This window comes from Equus przewalskii, chromosome 7 (genome assembly GCF_037783145.1).
Source record: "Equus przewalskii isolate Varuska chromosome 7, EquPr2, whole genome shotgun sequence".
Lineage (NCBI taxonomy): Eukaryota > Metazoa > Chordata > Mammalia > Perissodactyla > Equidae > Equus > Equus przewalskii.
In genome coordinates, this window is record NC_091837.1 from 11579220 (window position 1) to 11600039 (window position 20820).

The 20820-nt window shown below is 47.9% G+C and overlaps 1 protein-coding gene across 8 annotated transcripts in view; it reads right to left on the reverse strand.

Annotated features, from left to right (window-relative positions):
- Nucleotides 1-1578: 1578 nt before the first annotated feature.
- The window catches only part of GRK3 (G protein-coupled receptor kinase 3), a 128273-nt gene continuing 109031 nt past the window's right edge, over nucleotides 1579-20820 (reverse strand). For 6 of the 8 annotated variants that reach the window (XM_070626962.1, XM_070626967.1, XM_070626968.1 and 3 more), the window contains 4 exons: nucleotides 18431-18593; nucleotides 16114-16250; nucleotides 13623-13736; nucleotides 6264-12535 (listed from right to left, as the gene is read on the reverse strand). In XM_070626962.1, the coding sequence (XP_070483063.1) occupies nucleotides 12374-12535; nucleotides 13623-13736; nucleotides 16114-16250; nucleotides 18431-18593 (576 nt within the window). In that variant the 3' untranslated portion in view covers nucleotides 6264-12373. Of the gene's footprint in view, nucleotides 1912-6263; nucleotides 12536-13622; nucleotides 13737-16113; nucleotides 16251-18430; nucleotides 18594-20820 lie in introns of those variants that run through there. The other 2 variants (XM_070626963.1, XM_070626966.1) reach the window with 1 other exon arrangement.

Genomic DNA, 20820 nt, shown 5'->3' on the forward strand with positions numbered 1-20820 from the left:
TTATTTCTCCCATTTTCTCAAATGCTTGATGGGGCACACCAGCCAGTGCATTTCTTTCCCCTGGTTTACCCTCCCAATTCACCTGTTGGAGCTTTGAATGCTGGGCCCCCTTCTGCACACCAGCGGCTATGTGTGTTCCACCTATTTCCACCTATGACCACGGCCAGCCAGGCAAGGCGTGGTCCAGCTGCCACCTCCCATCTTAGTGCCTGCTTCCTCCAGCCACACCCGGGACCAACAGGTGCACATTGGGTTCTCCGGGAAACAGACTCTGAGATAGAATTTAATGAACAGATGTTTATTAAGGAGCGCCCTTGCCACTGTGGAAGGATGGAGAAGGAATCAGGATTAGGCAGAGGAAAATGTGTAGTTCTGATGAAGACCCGAAGACAGCCTGGGCCAACCCACTGTGACCTCTGGAGCCAGGCTGAAGACAAGATGGCCAGGGCTTCGTACCCCTGTGTCGACCAGTCATTGGATGTGGGCACCCTGGGTGGGGCATGACATCAGGTGAGGCAGCTATCTGTGGCTGAGGCACCCCTGAAGGGGCTGGCGGCTGAGGACTGCGCCCCTAGCAGCTGAGTCAAGGAGTCCTTCAATGCAGGAGGATCTAGACAGCACGTGACAGTATCCACTACAGACTCCCTGGCCCAGGGCATCCATGACCACGACTCTGGACCATGGTCTGCAGCATCGCTGCCGCCCAGAGATCTGCGGGTGGATGCAGAGCCCTATCCTCACCCCCGCATCCACTGACCAAGGCTGTGGGCAAAGGTGACTCTGAGTTGAGCGGGAAGCTCACTGGCGCCGCATTTCACGTCCTCATCCCCACGGTGTCTCACGGATCTGATCTGCTGTCTGGAAAAATCTGCCAAATATACTGACATTGAGAAGCGGGTGGAGCAGGTGTCAGAGGCAGCCCTGGGCCGCGCGGAGGGCCAGGTCCCCTCCTGCGATTTTGACAGTAAGCCCTGCTCCCCAACCTTGGAGGCTGGCATTACCCTCAACATCACTTGGTCAAGCTCGTTTCCTGGCACAACAAGGCATTTGGCCGCAGCAACCACATGGCAGACCTCATGGTCTACGCAGACTCCCAGGAGTCAGAGCCTTGACCTCTAATGCCAGCAACAGCCTTTCACCTTTGTGGAGTCCCTGCCACGCCACCATCCCCAACACACTGAGACTCTCCCATCCTCTCCCCAGGGCTTCTCAGCTGGGGGTGGTTTTGCCCCCTAAGGACATCTGGCAACGTCTGGAGCCATTTTGGGTCGTCAGGACTGGGGTGGGGGGATGCGCTGGCATCCAGCGGGTCGAGGCCGGGGATGCTACTCAACAAGGCACAGGACAGCCCCTCCTCCCCAACTAAACATTACCTGGCCCCAAATGTGCTGAGGTTGACAAACTGTCTCCCGCACAGTTCCCACCCCAGGCTCCCGAGGACGGGGAGGGCCGTGGGCTCCTGTCACACTCCACCAGTACCATCATAAAGTCTCCGCCAGGCAATCGGGGGCAGCATGGGGGAGGAAGGATGTGGGTATTAGTCTGGGAGTCACAGCAGAAAAGATATTCTCACGTCGGTTCATGCCAGCAGAGTTTATTAAAGAGACTGTCTACAATCATGGACAGAGGTTAGGAAAACCAACAAGGACAGTGTAGACCGCAGAGGCTGGTGGCTCCCAGCTCTGGCCAGATGCAGGAGGCGTCGTGTGCCAGGACGGCTACCCGGAGGGCTGGCTGACCGCAGCTGACCCAAGGTAACGTGGATGGAGGGAGGCTGGAAATATTACCCCAACTTCTTTCTCCCCTGCCCTCTGGGCTCCTGCAGCGGCTCCCTTTATCTGAGCCCAGCCAAAGTCAGATACTAAGGGCGCCCGCTGGTCCAATCCACGTGGGACCACATGGACCAGACTCCTGGGGGGAAAAGCAGAAATAGAATACACAAGTAACACAAATTCATCGCGGACAAGCTAAAGAAACCCGTCATGATCACCCAGAGAATCCACCTCATTAACCCCAGGCAACCCTGTTACCAATAACTTCGCCTTCTAGACTTTCTTCAAGGCAGAGACGCATCTTCCAAAAGGGAACACGCATGGTCTTCCAAAAGGGACCTATTCCGCTTAATATACTGTGAATGTCTTTCCACGTCAACGTTCTTCCAGGCCCAAGACTAGTTAAAGTGTCTTAAAATAACCTACTAAAAATGCTCTCAAGATGGTACATTCGACTTCTTTTTTTTTTTCTTCTGCTTTTATCTCCCCAAATCCCCCCTGTACATAGTTGTATATCTTAGTTGCAGGTCCTTCTAGTTGCGGCATGTGGGACGCTGCCCCAGCGTGGCCTGATGAGCGGTGCCATATCCGCACCCAGGATCCGAACCAGTGAAACCCTGGGCCGCTGCAGCGGAGCGCGCAAACTTAAACACTCGGCCACGGGGCCAGCCCCATTTGACTTCTTGTCCAGGAAAAAATGTCAAATGTCTTACACACATGTACAGGAATACACGCCCAGAATTACATGTGGGCTACAAGAAATACCATATAGTACAAACGCCTTCAAACCCTTTGCTCTCCCCGAGATGTGATCAATATTCTGAATTTTCTTTAATCAGTCATTATTCTGAATTTTCCATTAATCATTCTCTTTTCTTTCAGGTTTATCATATATATAGGTATCCTGTGATAAAATACTACTTAGTTTGTCTATTTTAAACTTCGAATATAAATGGAATCATAGTATATGTATTATTCTCTGATTTGCTCTTCTCTCACTCAGTGTAACAGTTTGACGTTGGTGCACGTCCTCGTGGTTTATAAGTTGGCACGCTGTGCGGTACTCAGTAGGAAAATGCTGCATTTATCCATTCTACCGCGAGGGGCACATTTCTGTGTGTTATTACCAAGAACGCTATGATGAACATCGGTGTACACACCCCCCGTCATACTTGTGTAAAAGTCTCTCTGAGAAGACACACACAACTAGGAGTGGAAACCACAGGTTGTAGCATATGCATGATGTTCACACTTTCTAGAAAATACCAAATGGTTTTCAAAAGGGCGGTGGCAATGTGCACAGCTCCCAGCAAAGAGAGTACAAGCCACTCCACATTTTCACCAGCACTTGCAAACGATCAGAGTTTTCATTTAAAATTTCTGTCTTTCTGCAATGGAAATTAGCAATTTGCAGTTCCCTGCTTACTAATAACGTTGTGCATTTTTTCATGTTTCTGGGCCCCTGACATTTCCTTTTCTGTGAATCGTCTTTTGCCTTCAGCCCACTTTTCCATTGGCTTAGCTGACTTTTTATTGATGTGGGAGTTCCTCATATGTCATCCACACTAGTCCTTCGGTCCTACATATTGCAGATATCTTCCCCTTGCTCCACGGCGTCTGAACTCTGTGTGTCTTTAAACGAACAAGAGTTAAATACTCATAATCGATCAAGACTTCTTTCTCGTTTTCAATTTTTCTCTGTCCCAGTTTGGAAGTTATTCACGATTTCTATCCTTTTAGTGATTGCCCTGGCATTTTCCACTTGCCATTGTTTCTTAAAGCCTAAAATGATTCTAGATGTTACCCAGTTGACATTTTTTAAAAAGACTTGTCAGGCAGCCTGAACCAAGACAATAAGAAGACGCCTTGCTGTTTTCGCGGTTTCTATAACTCACATTCGTTACCGGTGCTCCCGGCAGTGTTGATCTCTGGCGAAGAGGCTAAGAGCTTAAACCTTCAATTCTCAAGTTTGATGAGGAGCCTTGAGACTCCTTCCCAGCGAACTGCTCGGAGCAACACTAAGAGGCCAGTGAGGGCTGCACGCCAGGCCCTTGCATCTGTGACTCCATCTTCCGGGCCCGGCCGATAGCAAGCTCACCTGATGAGTATGGAAAGGGGACCCCACAGAAACAGCAACGGAAAGTTCAAGAGCTGGATGGCTCAGGACTGAAGCGGTAAGGCCAGCTGATCCTCTGCTAGCCGGAGGGGACACAGAACCTGCTTCTCCTGGAAGAGGCACGACCGTCCAAAAGCAGCGCGATCAAAACTTCCTTCTGCGCCAGAGACCCGAGCACGAAGCTGACTGTCGAACCACGAGCACATCCCTGCGACAGGTGGTTCAAGGTTCAAGGTAGGGCGGGTGCAGATCTGCGCTTTGAAGCACATTTCAGCTACGTAAACTGAGAAGCAGCATTTTGTTGCTCAGGACCTGCACCCGCACCCACGGAAGGGCACGTTTCAGAATCATCAGCCGGGGCGGCACCTCGGGTCCTTCCCCCTCCAGGAGGCTCCCAGCCCGGCGTTGCGCTCCTGAGAATGGGGAGCAGGTCCTGCCAGTGGGTGGGCTTGCAGACGAGACGGGACTCCAGAACCCGGAGCTGTGAGTTGACAATATACTGCTGTGGATCCACAAACAGTTCCAAATATTAATAAGAATAAAAGGGGGTCTGCATCGAGGGAATACTGTCACACAGCATTCCGAGCACTGTGTATGTTCCAACTGATTAAACCCTCAGAAAATCTATGATAGATTTGGGATGTGTGTGTCCATTATCCCACTGCAGAGATGAGGCGACACAGGCACTGAGAGGTTGAGGAACCCACCCACGGCCACCCCGGGAGGTAGCCGGGGAGCCCAGCTCAGCTCCCAGACAAGCTGACTTCACCACCCTCTACCACTCAGCACCTTCTAGCCAAGAAAGACGTGTTTTCTGACCATCAAATCGACACTGTGTCTATACACCAAAGGGTAAGTGAAGAACTGGGCATTTTACTCAGAAACAAGGTTAAAGAATAAAAGTAAAAATGTAAAAACCAGTTATTTGGGGCGTCCATGTTAGGCAAAATGTCTCCTTGCCACTATTATTTGCCTCAGTCTCCCATTTTGCCTGTTACATATCCGATAATAGGAGCCACTAAATAAATGCCCCCTGGTGGACTTTATTGATTAAGTGCACTTCCGAAGCTGCGTCTGTGAGCGCAAAGTCAAGGTTCAGGGGTTTATTTGGTTAATCTGATCCCTGGACACAGCCAGCCTGAATAATTCGGACTGAAAACCTTTTTTTCGATCTCCAGCATCCAGACTGGTAAACAGGGGCCAGGAAGAGAAAGCTGTGGAGCTGTTAGATTCCCCTCCTTGAATTCAACACGTGGTTCCTGCCCCGGGAAAGCAGAAGGGGCTCCCGGACCAGGGAAGGCACGGTTTACAATGGGAGAGTAACACCGTCACCCATAAGGTGATGTGGGCACAACCATGGGACAGGCAGTGGGAGCATTTCCTTTCTGCCCTCCACGCACAGCCTGAGTCCCTCACACTTAGCCTCAGTCAGAAACTTGGAGGATGTTTTCGGCTGGAATGGTCCTTCAAGACCATGGAATTCCTCTCTCAACTTAGGGATGACTAAACTGAGGACCAAAGAGGATGCCCAAAGTGACCGTGCTGGGAATAGGGTCTCCAGCACTTTTCCCCTCCTTCCGGGTGCCCAGGAGTGACACGTCTGCGGCTCTCAGGAGCAGCTCTCGGGAACGGAACGCAGCAGAGCGACAGCTCCATTACGGAGCTGCCGTGGGGCGGACCACCCGCTCCATAGCTGGGTCTCCTGTCAACGATTTGGTTAAACGGTTTTCAAATGGGCAAACACAAATACGTTGCAGGGAAACTGGTTGGCTATACAGATCCATTGCCACTTCCTTCCTTCCTGAACGAGCAAAAGACAGGTGGTACTTCTGGCTCAAGGACAGGAAACGCCCACCACGCCCTCCACCTGTGGACCCACAGACAGACAGTTCTGCTCAGGCGGTTGTGGCGCTGGGACCACCACCTCCTTGGGTCTCTGGCTTAAAGGGACACGTACCATGGGGTCTCTCAGCACGTCTGTGTGGGAGCAGGTAAAGAGAGTGAGGGGTCTTAACTTCTGGGAAGAACTCCAAGGTCGCCCCAGGAGTACGCTGGGGAGCGTGGCGTAGCTCCTAGACAAACTGGAGATGAGCTGGACCTCCTGGCCTTCCTCAAGGCCCGGACCTTCCAGACTCTTTCCTGGCAACACGTCTTCCTGGAGGCACGAGTGGTTCTGAACCTGTGATGCTGTCCAGCTTCCAACAACGCAGGAAATCAGCAGAAACGCTTGCCTGCAGCCCCCTTCCTCATTATAGTAGCAGCCCCTGCACGAATTCTCCCCAAAGTCAGGATCCTTTAAAATGAGTCACATCCTGATGTCTTAACAGCTTGACAAACAGTTTTTAAGCGGCGGGAAAACAGAACACTCAATGAAGTATCTTTGTACAGATTCGTTTTATTGAGATTTATGTAAGCAATTTATCAACACAGGAAACCAGCCTTGCTGCTCCAGAATCACTAAAAGATGTTGACACTAACCGACGGTGACACAGCACACGCGGGCGGGTGACCACAGACTCGGAACAGCATCTCATAGGTTGCTGTTTCAGACGTGCACTAGTAAACGTACACGGAGAGAGGGCCATACTCCCACTGGCACAATCGATGTGAAAAGAGATAAAAACAAATGCTAATTTTATAGGTACAATATCTAGATTTGCAATATCTAATTCACTGGCTTCACTGTGTATACCAACGCACAATAGAAAACGGATTTCTTTCTTTAAGGGTATCACACTTCACCAAGAATACAGGAAATACGGTACCACACTGATGGCGAGGCAACTAGGAAGACAGGCAGAGCAAAGGTGAGCACGTGGGGAGCAACCCCCCTCGCAGGGCCCGATCCCTATTCTATTTCACATAAATCCTGAAGGGTCCGCTCAAAAATGAGACCTCTAGTAAAGCTTTTATCATATACGAGGCCATTTGCCTTTATGACCCCATTTTCCAAACCATTTTGAAACAGCGAGGGGGAAAGAGTCACATTTAAACGTGCCACTCCTAGAATCAGTGTTCTTAAACACAGCTGGCCAGTTAGAAAGAATGGTGTCGCGTAGGAACTTTCCATCCAGCGCTTGACAAAGCAGGGGCGACAGTTGAGTCTAGAGGTGACGGGAAGAGTGATTGTGGGGATTTGGCACAATCGGAGTATCAGCTCCGAAGGCCAGCCGTCCAGAAAGGATGTATCTATCGGCCCCGCCCACTGGGGGGCCCTGGAGGAGGCGGTGCCTTTAAAAACCAATATACGTCACAAGAGAATTACACCAAAAGGTTTCATTGAAATTCTTTTATAATGTAGCCAGTCTAGCGTAGAGCATTCTGGGCACCTGTCAACAGGCAGGCGGCCTTCCGGAGAGGTAGATGGAAGCAGTATTTCATAGCCAGTTATCTGCAGATGGTACCAAAAGCAGACGCCTCTCCGCACAGACCCAAGGATGCGCTGTTGTCGAAAATAGTCACAGCCCGTGAGAAGAGCCGTTCGCCGCACATTGCTACACGCAATATTTCGATTTTATTTTGTGAAAAACAGAAAGGACGGTCATTCCTTTAAATAACAAACTATACACATAAAAAGGAGCAGAAATGATAAGGAATGTTTCTGAGGGAAACAAACTCAAGGATTCAATAAATAATATAAAAGGCTTTTGTGCTAAAATAGAACTCTTGTTTTATATATATCTGTAGTTTAGCAATTCTTTATGTTACCCAGAAAAAAGCCAAATCTATTATAATTAGTGAAAACATAGAAAAATACAGCTTAACAACAGAACAAAAAATTGGCCAGTGTTTAGCTTGTAAACCACATATAATATATACATCATGGAACATAAAGCGACTAAGAAACAAATTTCAAGTCCTTTGTAATATGAATACATGATTAGAAATATTTCCATTCCCTACCCTTACAGCAAAGCATATTATATTAGGATAGAATAAAAAACGGAAGCATAGTTACCAGTTTTCAGAGATTTTGAGACTGTTAGGTACAAGAAGTGAGCTCTGCTATATGAGTTATTTATCTCTAAAATGCAGGGGTTTTCCTATGTTTCTGATGAAATGTATACACTGTTAACCCATTTTCTGTAGTGTGTTTTTTCAAAATAAAGGCAATTTAAAATTTGGGGTGCTGCATTTACGGATCAATGGTACCCCAGCCCCATCAGGAACCCGGCCCGAGGGTTGGCAAGGGGGCGGGCCATTTGCATGTTCCAGGCCCTAGGACACTGCGGGGGTCCCATCCCTGGTACTCCGCTGTTGGAACAGCTCTCTTATCTTCGGGGGCACAGGAAATCCAAAGTCCACTGACTTGAGGAAATCGAGGAGGATCATTCTAGAGTTCAACTTTCATTAATTCTACAGTACAATTTTTAAAAATGTGGCCTGGATAAAAATATTCATATTAACATGAATCTAAGCAATTAATTCAAGGCTCTCAAGTCAACCTTAGCTGGGAGGGAAAGTCATGTGAGATCTCTCAGAAAAAGAATTTTGAAAATTTAAACGATCACGGCTCCCTCTAGAAATGGGCACGGGTCCCGTTATCTTCTAGAGGTTTTATGGAAACGTCAGTGGATGTGCAAGTGTCTGAGCTGAGCAAAGGGCGATGCCCCGACAGCCACCCAGACCCCACCTCTGGCCTCCACTGGCTGCAAGGTGACACGCAGACAGGGTGTCAGCTTGGGTCCCGTGAGCCCTCTCCGGCGATGCTGGATGACAAGCTGCCGCGGCCTAATTTCTACGGAAAGTCCTGATGGAAAGCAATCGGTCTGTTATTAAATCCAGCAGCTCCATATTCAAAAATAAAGTGACCAAGTCTTACAATAATTACTACTCAACTCCTCTGTTAAAAGGGGAAAAAACCCAAAACATCAAGTTTAACTCAGTCATCTCCTGAGTGCTTTAGGGGATAAAGGGAATGATTTTTATCAGCAAATTAACTCCTTTCTTCCTTTGCCCCATCTCCACCACTAGCCTTCTTTCCGAGACACCCTCTCCACTCACCTCCCAGCCACCACCTGTCACGGACCCAGTGAAGCCCCACACCTCTACAGGCACCAGCACCACGGCAGGCCCTTGGGGTGGGGCGGGGTTCATCCCTCCAGCATCTCTGAGTGACCTGGAAACACTGCCCTGAACAGAACAGAGAAAAAGTTCCACACGCTCCAATCATACAAGATAAGGCTTATCTCACCTCAGCACATTGCAAAGTATTTTTTATAGATAGACATGAGGCGAAAAAAGTCCAACTTTGAGAATTTCGTTTTCTTCTTGGTTTGTGAACATTTTGAAACTGCAGAAAAATCAATTCCACTGTAGAGTCAAATGTTGTATTGAACTGACCCAACTATAAATTCCAAATGAAATGAAAACAATCATCAGGAAAAAAACCACACTTTGATCTTTTTAATCTAGACAGATCACATTGTCGGTGGGTAAACGGTATTTTTTAATGGCCACTGAGGGCCTTAAAACAATTGTTTCTAATATCTGTACGGCATATTTCAAACTGCAAATCAAGCCGAATCTTGCTTGAAAATAGATCATTGCTGTTGCTGCCCTTGTTTCCAGTTGGGTCGCTCTCTTTCTTGAGCAGAATGCTTCCTTCCCCCAACAGGACTCAGCGTTTGGCCCCTTCTTTGCAGATACAGAATTTGAGACGATAACAACAGTGAGTCGACCAATCAGAGACACGTCACAGCAGAACATCTGCATCAGCAGTGAAACAATGCTAATTTCTAGAAGTCTTGCTGAAAAATCACACTTCAACATGATATAGAAAGAAAACCCAGGAACCCCAATAACACAAGGGGAATAAATGCACCAAAGAGAATGCTTTAGGTTAAAAAAAATAACCTTGGATTCACAAAAGTTTTTAATTTATTCCATACACGTTGTATAGCAGCTTAAAGTAATCTATTATTTCTAGGTTTTGCTTTATTCATTTCCTTTGAATTATGAGATCAAGACTTATAACACAGTTTTATAAAAATAATATCAACTTCGCTTATCTTCTTTGACAATATTAAAATATCCCGCCCAGATAAATCTAAAATAATAAGAAGACTGTGCTGAATTTTGTCCTTTTTAATGGTCAAACACAGGAAGGGTCACATAGAAAACCAAGAACAGCCACATCTACCAAGACTTGCAAACCAACCACCTCCTGTGACCGCCTGGGCACCAGGCGCAGGCACGGAGGGGTCCCGGAAGGGTCTTGCCTCCGGCAGCAGAAACACGGACCCCATCAGAACGGCTGCAGGCACCAGTTCGGGCGGAAGACTTGCCTCGCCAGGACGGCCAACCAGACCCAGCACAGCCGAGACGCCCCACAGGCCGCCCAGCCGCATCCCCCGCAGCTCTTGTGGTCAACTGCATCCCTGTAACGAACTTCTCAGCCAGGTCATTACACATCGAACGTGAGGGGGGCATACAAGTTTACAGGAATAAGTCTGAGGCTAAAGGACTCTCAGGATATCTTCCAGTTCATCTTTCTTTTCTAAAAGAGAGATGAACCTTATATTTTACTCCAGAGCAAATATCATATTTTTCAGAGATGCTATCGCCCTAGGTGTGACATGGGCGACGCTGACCCTGAAGGAGGCCCCGTGCCCTCCCCACGCGCCCGTCACCCTGTCCAGCAGAGGCCTGGGGCACAGCGACTCCTCAACCTGAGTGCTGAGCACGCGGGCGCTGGCAATGGAGCCGGTGACCACGCGGTGACAGCAGTCATCAGCCACGCCTGGGAGGATGCGCCCTCTTTATAAAGAACAATTGCTTTGCTGTCTCTGGCGGTTTTTTGCTTTGGCTTTAAACAGAATTTGAATGCTAGTCTTCCCTTTCAAATTGGGGGAACCCGCGTAAATAGCACGCCTCCCCTATGTTCACACAGCAGATGGCAGAACACGTATTTTAATTTAGACTCTGACTAGTAGTTGAGACGGACAGTGACCCTCAGAGTTTCTTTTCCAAAGTAACTCCTATGAAATAAAAGACTCTATCAGCAATTATCTTCCAAACTTTCAAAATAGAATTTCACTAGAAAGTACTTATTTTCTCAGTGAACATGGCGCACGAATGTCCAAACAAAGATTTGGGACGACTGAAAATATCGAGGACGGGGAGCAGATAATCACAATGTCAAGTCATGTACACTGTTAGTGGTTCACTTAGAAACATACAACAAAATCACACTAAGAACAGGACAAACATGTGGACTCTTAAAATTACTGTTATCATTTTTAGTCTGAGGACATGGGGGACGTCGTGGGGAAGCACTCTGGTTCTTCTAACCCAGCACTTTACTGGGACACGAGCAGGGCACGGCAAGGAGCCGGTGGCATGGGCAGATGGCCTCTACGCTCAGATGGGGTCCTGTCACAGAACCCACCGGTGCAAAGTGTCATTCCCTACGGACAGACCCAGGACAACACAAGAGTCAATAGACACAGTTAACCCTTGTTGACACATTCATTCTTCGGCATTCTTTTTTTCAATAAAACTCACTTTAAATTACACTAAAATGGCAAACAGAGCAATTCTTTCCTTCCTTTACACATCCATCACTCCTATATTTCCTGAGGGCAGGCAGAAGGGACCAGAATTACCGCGTCACACGACTGCTTATTGGTGAAACCCGAGAGACTCACCCACAAGCGTTCACACACACCCGGACCCATGAAAGTGCTGCTGGTTTACTCGAACATTCTCAAAAATCGCTATTGCCCTAAAGGCAAGACCTCTACCGCGTCTCCTTCAGAATCACCGTCCACCTCTCTGAGGATCCACCGCTGGACGCCTTCAGTGACGAGTGGCTCCATGCGCCCCGAGGTCCCCAGGCCCTGGGCCCTGGCAGAGGCGGGCCGCTACCTGTGTGGCCCCAGCGCAACCTCTTTAGAAAACATCTTCAGCTTTCAACCACAGGACAAGAAGAAGTCAGTTCTCGGAGGCACAGAAGAAACACACGGTCGATCTCCCCCTCCCTCAGCAGCATGGAACAGAGACAGAGAGAGTCAGCAGTGGCTGTTTATAGACAAAATATGACAACACTGGGGCAGTCCATTACTGAACACTGCAGACAGGCAAATGCCATCTGGGCAAGTCTAAGATACATTTGACATCGGCCATATAAATTGAAGTGACAAGCAGGAATCGTCTGGAGTTCTAGGTTCGTATATACCAAAATATGTGTGTAGCAAAGAAAAAGAGCTTTCGTGTCCTCAGTAGTTTCGAGTGCGGACAGATGCGGTGGCGTCAGGAGGACGCAGGAGGGGAGGTGGGCCGACTCCGAGCCGGAGCGTGCTCACGGCTCCTGTTGGGAGCATCTCGGGGTCCTGGGTCTTCCCAACGGTGGAAGAAACCCGGAGATGAGGGACCCCAGCCTCGACTCCTCACGCTTCTCCAAAGGGCCCATTTCCAGGGCTGGCAGCAGCCGGGGTGGACTTCCTCCAGGCACGTGGTCCCCAGAGCCCTCCCCGCCCTGAGGTCAGAGGCCATTGCTGTTCCTGTGGCAGAGGGGCGGCTTGGCGAGCTCGAGCAGCCCAGCTCGAGGTTTGTGGAGGAACTTGGGGGCGCGCCGCAGGAGCCGCTGGGCCTCCGTGAAGGTCTCGGTGAGCTCCTTCTTCCACTGCACAAACTCGGGGTCACTCTACACGGAAACACACAGGCACAAGTCGGGACAGCCCCCCCATGCGGCCACAGGCGCGGACGCCTCTGGTCACTACCAGGGTCCTCGGAAGCCCCCATGAAAGCACCCTCTACCTCTCCGCCCCACCGCGGAGCCATCAGCAGTGACTCATGCAGTGACCCCCTCCAGGGTCTCTGCAGAGAGAAGGCAGGGCTGGGTCAAGCCCCTTGGACGATCCCCATGCAAGCCCCCCGGAGAACCAGTGCCTTTAGGTTCTGCAGAGACCGCCTCTGACTTCTGACTTCCAGAACAACTCAAGTCTAAAAACAAGCCACGAGCAGGACCTCTGACAAATTAAAAAGCATCTCCCCGTATGCAGTGCAGTCCTGAAGCTCTTAATCACGTTTTTGTATCTACCATGGTTTCTCTCTCTAAATACACTCTGTACACACACACGCCCGTACCCCAGCAGAAAAGTGCTCAGGAATTAAATTTGGGCTACGATAGAAATTTGGGGAGAGAAAGATGGCCTTTCTCCAAGAGGAGTCCCTTTGGTACTTCATGTTTATTTAACCATGCAAACCTCAACCTGGAACGTGAGGAAAGATAAGATCTGGGAAAATTATGTGTCAAATACAATTCTAGGCCCCTATGACACACTGCACAGAGTTTCCAGATCAAGTCATCAAGTCATTCCATGTACTTCCTCCTCACATTTTCTAATATTTGTTCCTTTAACAATAACTGTTGGGCCGGCCCCATGGCTGAGTGGTTAAAGTTAAGTGTGCTCCACTTTGGCAGCCCAGGTTCACAGGTTCAGATCCTGGGCATGGATCTATTCTACTCGTCAGCCATGCCGTGGAGGTGTCCCACATACAAAAAATAGAGGAAGACTGGCACAGATGTTAGCTCATGGCAAATCTTCCTCAGCAAAAAAGAAAAAAAAAAAGTTAATTTGCTGAGAACTTGCACCTTGGGATTTCTTGCAAAGTCTGTAAGTGATAAAGCATGGGGTAAGAAAATGTTGTCCCACCAGGCAGCCATCTTTGCTGAATATTTATTTAACTGTTCTAACCTTCATCTAAGGAAAAACGACATGAAAACTCACCTCACATTGCAAGACAAATTGCTTCCCTCCTTTTATCCGCAACAAAATGCACTTTTTATCTTTAATCTGAGTTTCTTCCACAGACAGAATCTGTTCCATTGTCAGTAAATTTTGCTAACCATAGAAAGAAAAAAAAATGATTAATTACTTCACATTATTTCAGGATTTCTTAAGTTAAATGAATAAATAACACCCCAAATGATAAGCTTAGAAAAAATTTAAAAAAAAATTGGTATTTTTCTTTCTTTGACAATATTCTAGAAGTGGGAAGAAATGGCTACAAAAGAACCTGAAGAAAAGTTCAAATTAACACATCTCAGAGAAAACCGCAAAGAAAGGAATGTCTCTCTAAGGCAAAAGAGCAAAGCTATTTCCCTCAACGCAGAATTGATTTTTAGATGGTTAGGAACCATATCGATGCTTTCTGTAAACTCAATCAACACAGCCGTGAGGGAACGGCGGAGCGCGACAGGACTTACTCGAGCAAAGGCATGGGGCTGAGTCTCAACCCCGCAGCTCAGTGAATGTCAGGGAACACTAGCCTGAGAACATCACAATGATCTTCTCAATACCGGTGACAGCCTTAAAAGATTGTCACACCAGAGCTATAGCACTATTGCCTAAGGGGATGCTAGAGTGTCGGGGGAACCTTACCATTTTATGTTTTTTTGGATAAATATGCCTGGAACCCTAAAAGACAAACACCACCACCATCAACTCTCACATTTCCTTTTTCCTTATTTACACTTAGGAAGCCACCCATGCATATCATGTAGCTTCTCGAACGGAACGCTGAACGTTGACTCTTAAAGATAATTTATTGCATCCGATGTGAAACACAGGAAGACGTTTTTTTTTAGTTTTCAAACATCCTGAAAAGTAAGACAATTTCCTTTCAACGTGCACAAGAGTGACTTACCAGCAGAGAGCACAATAAATGCAAAATATGACCAGGGCCACTCATCATCTGGAAATATTATATATTATAATATATATGGAAATATTATAGAATTATATAATAAGATCTATACGAATTATAACTCAGATCCTGGTAAGTACTATATAATATAAATTATAAAATAGTAAAATATAAATATGTAAACAAAATAATATATATAATATATAAATATATACAAAGAAAATATCTATTTTATATTATATACCACCTACCATCACCTGAGTTGTAATTCAGGACCCCCAAAGAGTCTTATTAATCGTAACTCAGATCCTAGATACAATAACTTTTAGAAAATGACTTCTGGGGCCAGCCCGGTGGCGCAGCGGTTAAGTTTGCACGTTCCGCTTCTCAGCGGCCCAGGGTTCGCTGGTTCGGATCCCGGGTGCGGACATGGCACCGCTTGGCAAGCCATGCTGTGGTAGGTGTCCCACATATAAAGTAGAGGAAGATGAGCACGGATGTTAGCTCAGGGCCAATCTTCCTCAGCAAAAAAAAAAAAAGAGGAGGACTGGTGGTAGATGTTAGCTCAGGGCTAATCTTCCTCAAAAAAAAAAAAAGAAAATGACTTCTGTGGCACTAGTGACAGAAGATCTTGTTCCTCTGCAAAGAATGTGGTGACATGCAATGGCAATCACTCCTAATTAAATGGCATCCTCACCAAGAGAGATTTAGAAAATGCATTCCCAACTCAAAGATAAAGATACAGGACGCGGGCTTACAGCCGTCCACATGTCTGACCGCTGGGGCACTGAGGGGCAGCCTCCCACACATCCGGGACATCACCCTCCCTGTTAACCGCTGGGCCCGCTGTCCCGCTTCCCACTGGCCGTTCCCTCCCCAAGAGCAGAAACACACCTTCTGCCTGGGGGGGTGCCTTCCCCGGTGACAGGCCCTGTGCTCCTCACACAGCAGGTGCTCAATAAATGCTGCCTGACTTGCCAAGAGAGACAGCGTGGACGAGAACTTTCTTGTTAGCTTGTTCACAAACACTGGCTCCTAAAGGACCTGAGCTGCATCTCCCCGTCTAACTGTATGAAATCCCTTACGACACGAGCTGGACCCTCAAAGGCTGCTAAGCAAATTAAATGCGCGTTTTTTTAAACAGCATCTGGCCAAAGATAAATATTCAAAAATTGTAGTTGTTATCATTTCTATTTCTCCCGTTTCACAGATGAGGAAACTGAGGCTCAGTCCACGTCATGTGCTCCGAGTCCCAGAGACACCGAGCTGTGGAGTTAAGCGCCTCTGTCTGACTCCGACGTCCCGGAGTTGCTTTCTTTTAGGATCTACCCAACTGCCCTCCAGTCTCCTGACCTCAGCGAACGGCACGGTCTATTTTCAGATATTACGAAATCCTTCCCTTGACTCAGAAGTTTAAAAATTAAAGTCTGCACATTAAAATCTGATGCACACGAGTTAAAATAGAGCGAGCGTCGGAGGACGCTTTCTGCAGCCGGTCAGCCATCTGAAGTCCCCGGCTGACGGTCGGCAGAAGGAGACAGCGCACGTGGCCAGCCCGCCCCCGAGACTTACTCGGGACTCCCCCTCGCCTCTCCATTCCAGTCGGTTTGGAAAGAGGTAAAAATATCGCCGCTGCCACTGAGTCAGAAACGGGTTCCCCAGCTTCAGCATGTACCCGTGCATGATGCAGTCTCTTCCCAGCGCGTAATCTGAGGAGCAGAAAATAACCAGAAGTCACACAGGCGCTGGGACAGAATGTCCCTGTTACTCTCAGAGAAAAGGAACTACACGCTTTTTGGAAAAATCAAGTTTGCATAAATCTAACACATTACAGAAACCACGATTTCTGTTTTTAAATGCGTGTTTACTGGGACTCTGAACAACAGGCTTCTTCAACCCTCGACTGGCATAGGAAATGGCCATTGCTCAATATTCTGATAAATTCCTGATGTTCGCTTATGGCTCTGAGAGGGCGAAAGCTTGTTCCCAAGCTATATTTTTATCATGTGTAACGAGAACTGGAGAAGAGAGAGTCGTTACATTCAAGCTATGCCCACAGCACTCCCGCCTTCCTGTGGGACTGGGGATCTCCCTTCACTCTTATAAAAAAGAACAGAGTGGGGGTTTTCTCGTCCAGTAAGCCTAAGTAACACAGGGATCAGAAACTGTTCATTCCTAGATTTAAGATTATGTTTATCCTCCAAATATATGGTTACGTAGACAGACCAGGCTAATTCAGACTCATGTCGAGCCCTGATTACATTTTTATAGGGAAGTATTGTCTCTTAAAAAAAAAAAGAAAAGCTTAAGTTGAAGTGGCTGGCTTTGCCTTCATTAAAGGCCTTGGTGACCATGCTAACATCATTCATTCACTCCCTTACCCATTCATTCTACAACTATTACGTGGACACCTAGGTGCCGGCGTGTGCTGGGCATTCTGGATCCAGCAATGAGCAAAAGACAAACTCCTCACCCTCGGGGTCACATTCTAAGGAGGACATTCAGACTGTAAACAAACAGGCCATCCCCACGGTGCCTCCCATGAGCACGGGCAGGAGGGGAAGAACCCAGGGGCGAGGGGACGAGGGGGGGTGGAGGCGACGGGGACGGGGGGAGCTCCACGGAGCTGCCATGTTAATAGCAGAAGTGTCTGCGTTTCTAAAGGGCATTTAAAGTGTCAGCCTTGGATGCTGACTTCCGAGATCTGAGGCCATGCTAGAATGTTCCGTGAGGTCGACTTCTCAGATCTGCAACCGAGACCCAGCTATGCCCAAATGACTCCCCAACACAGGGAGACCCACTCATTCCCCCGCCAGCCATTCTAACGGCAGCTCTAACGAAAAGGAGCCACTTCAACAAGGTCATTAAGACGTGCGTTTTTTCTGGGTCCAATCTGTCAAGATTTTAGTGCCATCGTGGCTCGCCCGTGAGCAAATTACCATGGATATATATAAGTTCCTGTGTAAAATCTGCTGGGCAAACAGTCCAGAGCGCTCTCGATGGACCTGTTTTCTAAGGAAGAGCTTAGAAGTAAGGGCCTTTTCTCTGCAGAAGGGAGGTGTGTGCGGTCAGAGGGCTGTGACGTCCCCTTGGTGTGCCCAGGTGACTCCGATGCCAGGAGTAAGGATAAAAGCTACTGGGAAACTGCTGATAAGATGATGACGCCGCAGCAAGACGCCCCACCGAGGCAATCTATTACACAGGGAAGCTCTCTCTGGTCATTCTTGCCCTATATTCACCTCGCAAAGGTCTTTAATTAGAAGTAAAACGAAGTGATATCTTACTACCATCAACCACAATAAATTGAAGTATATAAAATTCATAAGGTCTTAGAAAAAATCAAGAGTGACGATACGTGGTGCGTCAAGAATAAATGGTTTATTGAACACTGGATGTAATGAGTTCTGCTTTGAAAATCCTCACAGGGCACTCAAATATTGTAAATCAAAATACGGTTGGGCGATTCTTCAATGCTGTTGATAACATAAATGTATTTATAGACACTTACATCTCTGGACAAGTGCCCTGTGATGCTAAGTTCCTGACCAGGACCAACTACAGTGGAAAAGGAAAATGCAGGCCCCCTGTTTAAAAATCATTAAGAATGTCACGGTGGTGACAGCAGAGCCTTAAACCAAGAATCTGAAGGCTCCAAGATAAGAGGACACACCACAAAACACTGCTGCCTGTCTTGACACATTTTTATTTATGTCAACTGAAGACTCTGATATATTAAACTGAACTTTTCCAAGCCAGAAAAAACTAAAACAGGTTATGGCATTTCCCCCTACTGGAAAGTACTTTATGACCCAAACGCCTTTTTGGCTTTACGAGAACTTTCGAAAATGCACGGCATTGGAAATACTTCGAGACACACTCGCTCTTTTACCTTCTTCGTGGCCGAGCTGCTTATTTTTAGCTCTCTTCCTGGCCTCGAGTTTATCCGTGTCGGCGTTTACTGCTTCGTAAACGGTTTCGGCAATTTCCTGCTGCCAGCGCTCAGAGATCACCAAGGGGAAATTCTTGTAGAGCTCTTGGTCGCAGTCAAGAAGCTTATTTTAAGAAATCGAGAGGTTTATGGTTTAACATACTTACGAAGGCAACAGATTCAAAAGCACCGTAACTGCATGTAGGAAGATAACTAGAAGACAGCATATAATCATTCAGAGACAATGGATATTCGTTGTCACAATTCTCTATAGGGACAATCAGGCAACCGGGATCCACGAGTGGTTAGAACTGATGAGCACTTCACTTCCGTTCCTGGATCAGCCAGATTCCGCCCACTTTTCTAGGCTCTCTTCATTACATTTTTGCCAGGGAAAACTAACATATAGAGGGTTTTATTTAAAGTATTAAAAGATTCTAATGACATAAAATTTTATTTATGGCAAGGCTATTTTATTTATAAAAGTAAGAAAGTAGACTCCTAAGGTTTCAGACCCAATGACAAGGGAGAAGCCAGGAGGGCTTTCTAACCACCTCAATTAATCTGAGAAGTGAGAAAACCAAAAGATAAGCTAGGAATTTACCATCCATTCCATGAACCTCCCACTGAATTCCAGTCTAACAGCCTGATCATACGTACAAGTGGGTCTAAAGCTTAAGATACACAGAGAGTTCAGGCCGCATGGCCTTTAAGAGCTGCTGTAATAAAAACTACACTTAAGGACAGCATTTCCCTTCCAAACTATTACTCAAAATTCTTCACACTTCCCCCTAGGTGAGGCTGAACTCTGACAATGAGCAAGGAAAATGGTTTTATGCATCTGAGCCACAGTTTGGTGCCGGAAAGGCGAGCAATCCCACTGATGGAAAATAACACGTTTGCCTTTCGAAAGCCCAAATCTCTCTAGAAACCTGATTTGCTCACTCTCTTGCCTCGGTACAGGATGGACAGTAGAAAGGTGCGTGATGTAGAGGGAAAAGAGCGAGCGAGCTTGAAGCACTAGGCCGCAGGCCTTCAGCCAATGAGTCGACACCAGAAGCACGTGGGCCCAGCTCCCGATCCGGGCGGCCCCTCCGGCTCATACTGACCCGTTATCATAACGTGCTGATCGAAGATTGCTTGATTCCTACAGCCTCCCCCTTCCTGCTTCCTTCAGACGCCCAAACCAAGCCCAGAGCTCAAATGCTCGGCTGTTCAGAGTGTGAACACCAGAGGCACGTGCACACCCGTCTGTGAGTGTGTGAGTGTGTGTGTGTGGTGTGGTGCTGGAGCATCAGGCCAGAAGAGCACCCTGATCAGGGACACTGGGCCAGCCCTGAAGAGTCACAGTAAAAACACCCTCCTTTCCAAAGCAGCTGTTCTGGAAGGGTCGACTCTGCCTCACGTACAAACTGCTCCACCTCCCACAGATTCGGGAAGGCCTCATCTTTACGACCCAGCCCATGTTGTTAAAAATGAATAAAATAAACAACAAAATTTATATTGACATGAGGTGAGCTTTTTCCTTAAAGAACAATGTACTATTTGGGGCCCCTTTTCAAAGATAAAGAATAGATGGCTTCTTAAAATGCAGCTCCCACTGGACGAGGCCACCTGGGGCCAGGACCCGGGCTCCTCATCATGCTGCCGCCCTGCCACCCCTACTTCTGACTCGAAGCGTGCTGGTTCTCGGCTGTTGCTCAGGAAAAGCCCAAACCACATAATAGCAGCTCCTCGTGTGAGCGCCGACTGTATGCCAGGCGGCTTCCCCAGCTCGTCTCATTTATGCTGAGAGAAATCGTGGCGATGGAACCGCTCACGTTCCAGGTGAGACTCCCGCGGTGGCAGGAAGTGACCTGAAGGGTCCCGGTTCGCTCAGCTGAGTGTGGACTTGAGCCCAGGCTGTGACTCTGAAGCCTAGACTATGAGTGACAAAACTTAAGAGGACCTCTTCGTGAGACTCTCTTTTACCATCAAAACATTTCACAGGCTCCCACGTGACGGCCGTTTTATTTTTAGTCCCTCTGATGGACAACAGTACATCTGGTGACAGGAGTCTATGTGACAGCAGTAATCCTGTTAAGTAACTTTGGAAATGGATTGTCCACACGCCCTGCTGCAGAGAGGCGCTAACACACCTGACACGGACTGGGCGTCCAGGTCACAGACGCCGCCTAGCGGGGTACACGTCTGGGCACTGGTCACACTGCTGTCCCCGGGCGAGCCACTGCTCCAGACCACAGACGTGGCCGTGGCCCTCTTGACTTCCCTCCTGCCTGAGCCCCAACTCCTGGGAAGCTGGTCCTGCAAACACCCTGACGTCCTCTGGACCCAGCGCCTCTCCTGACACC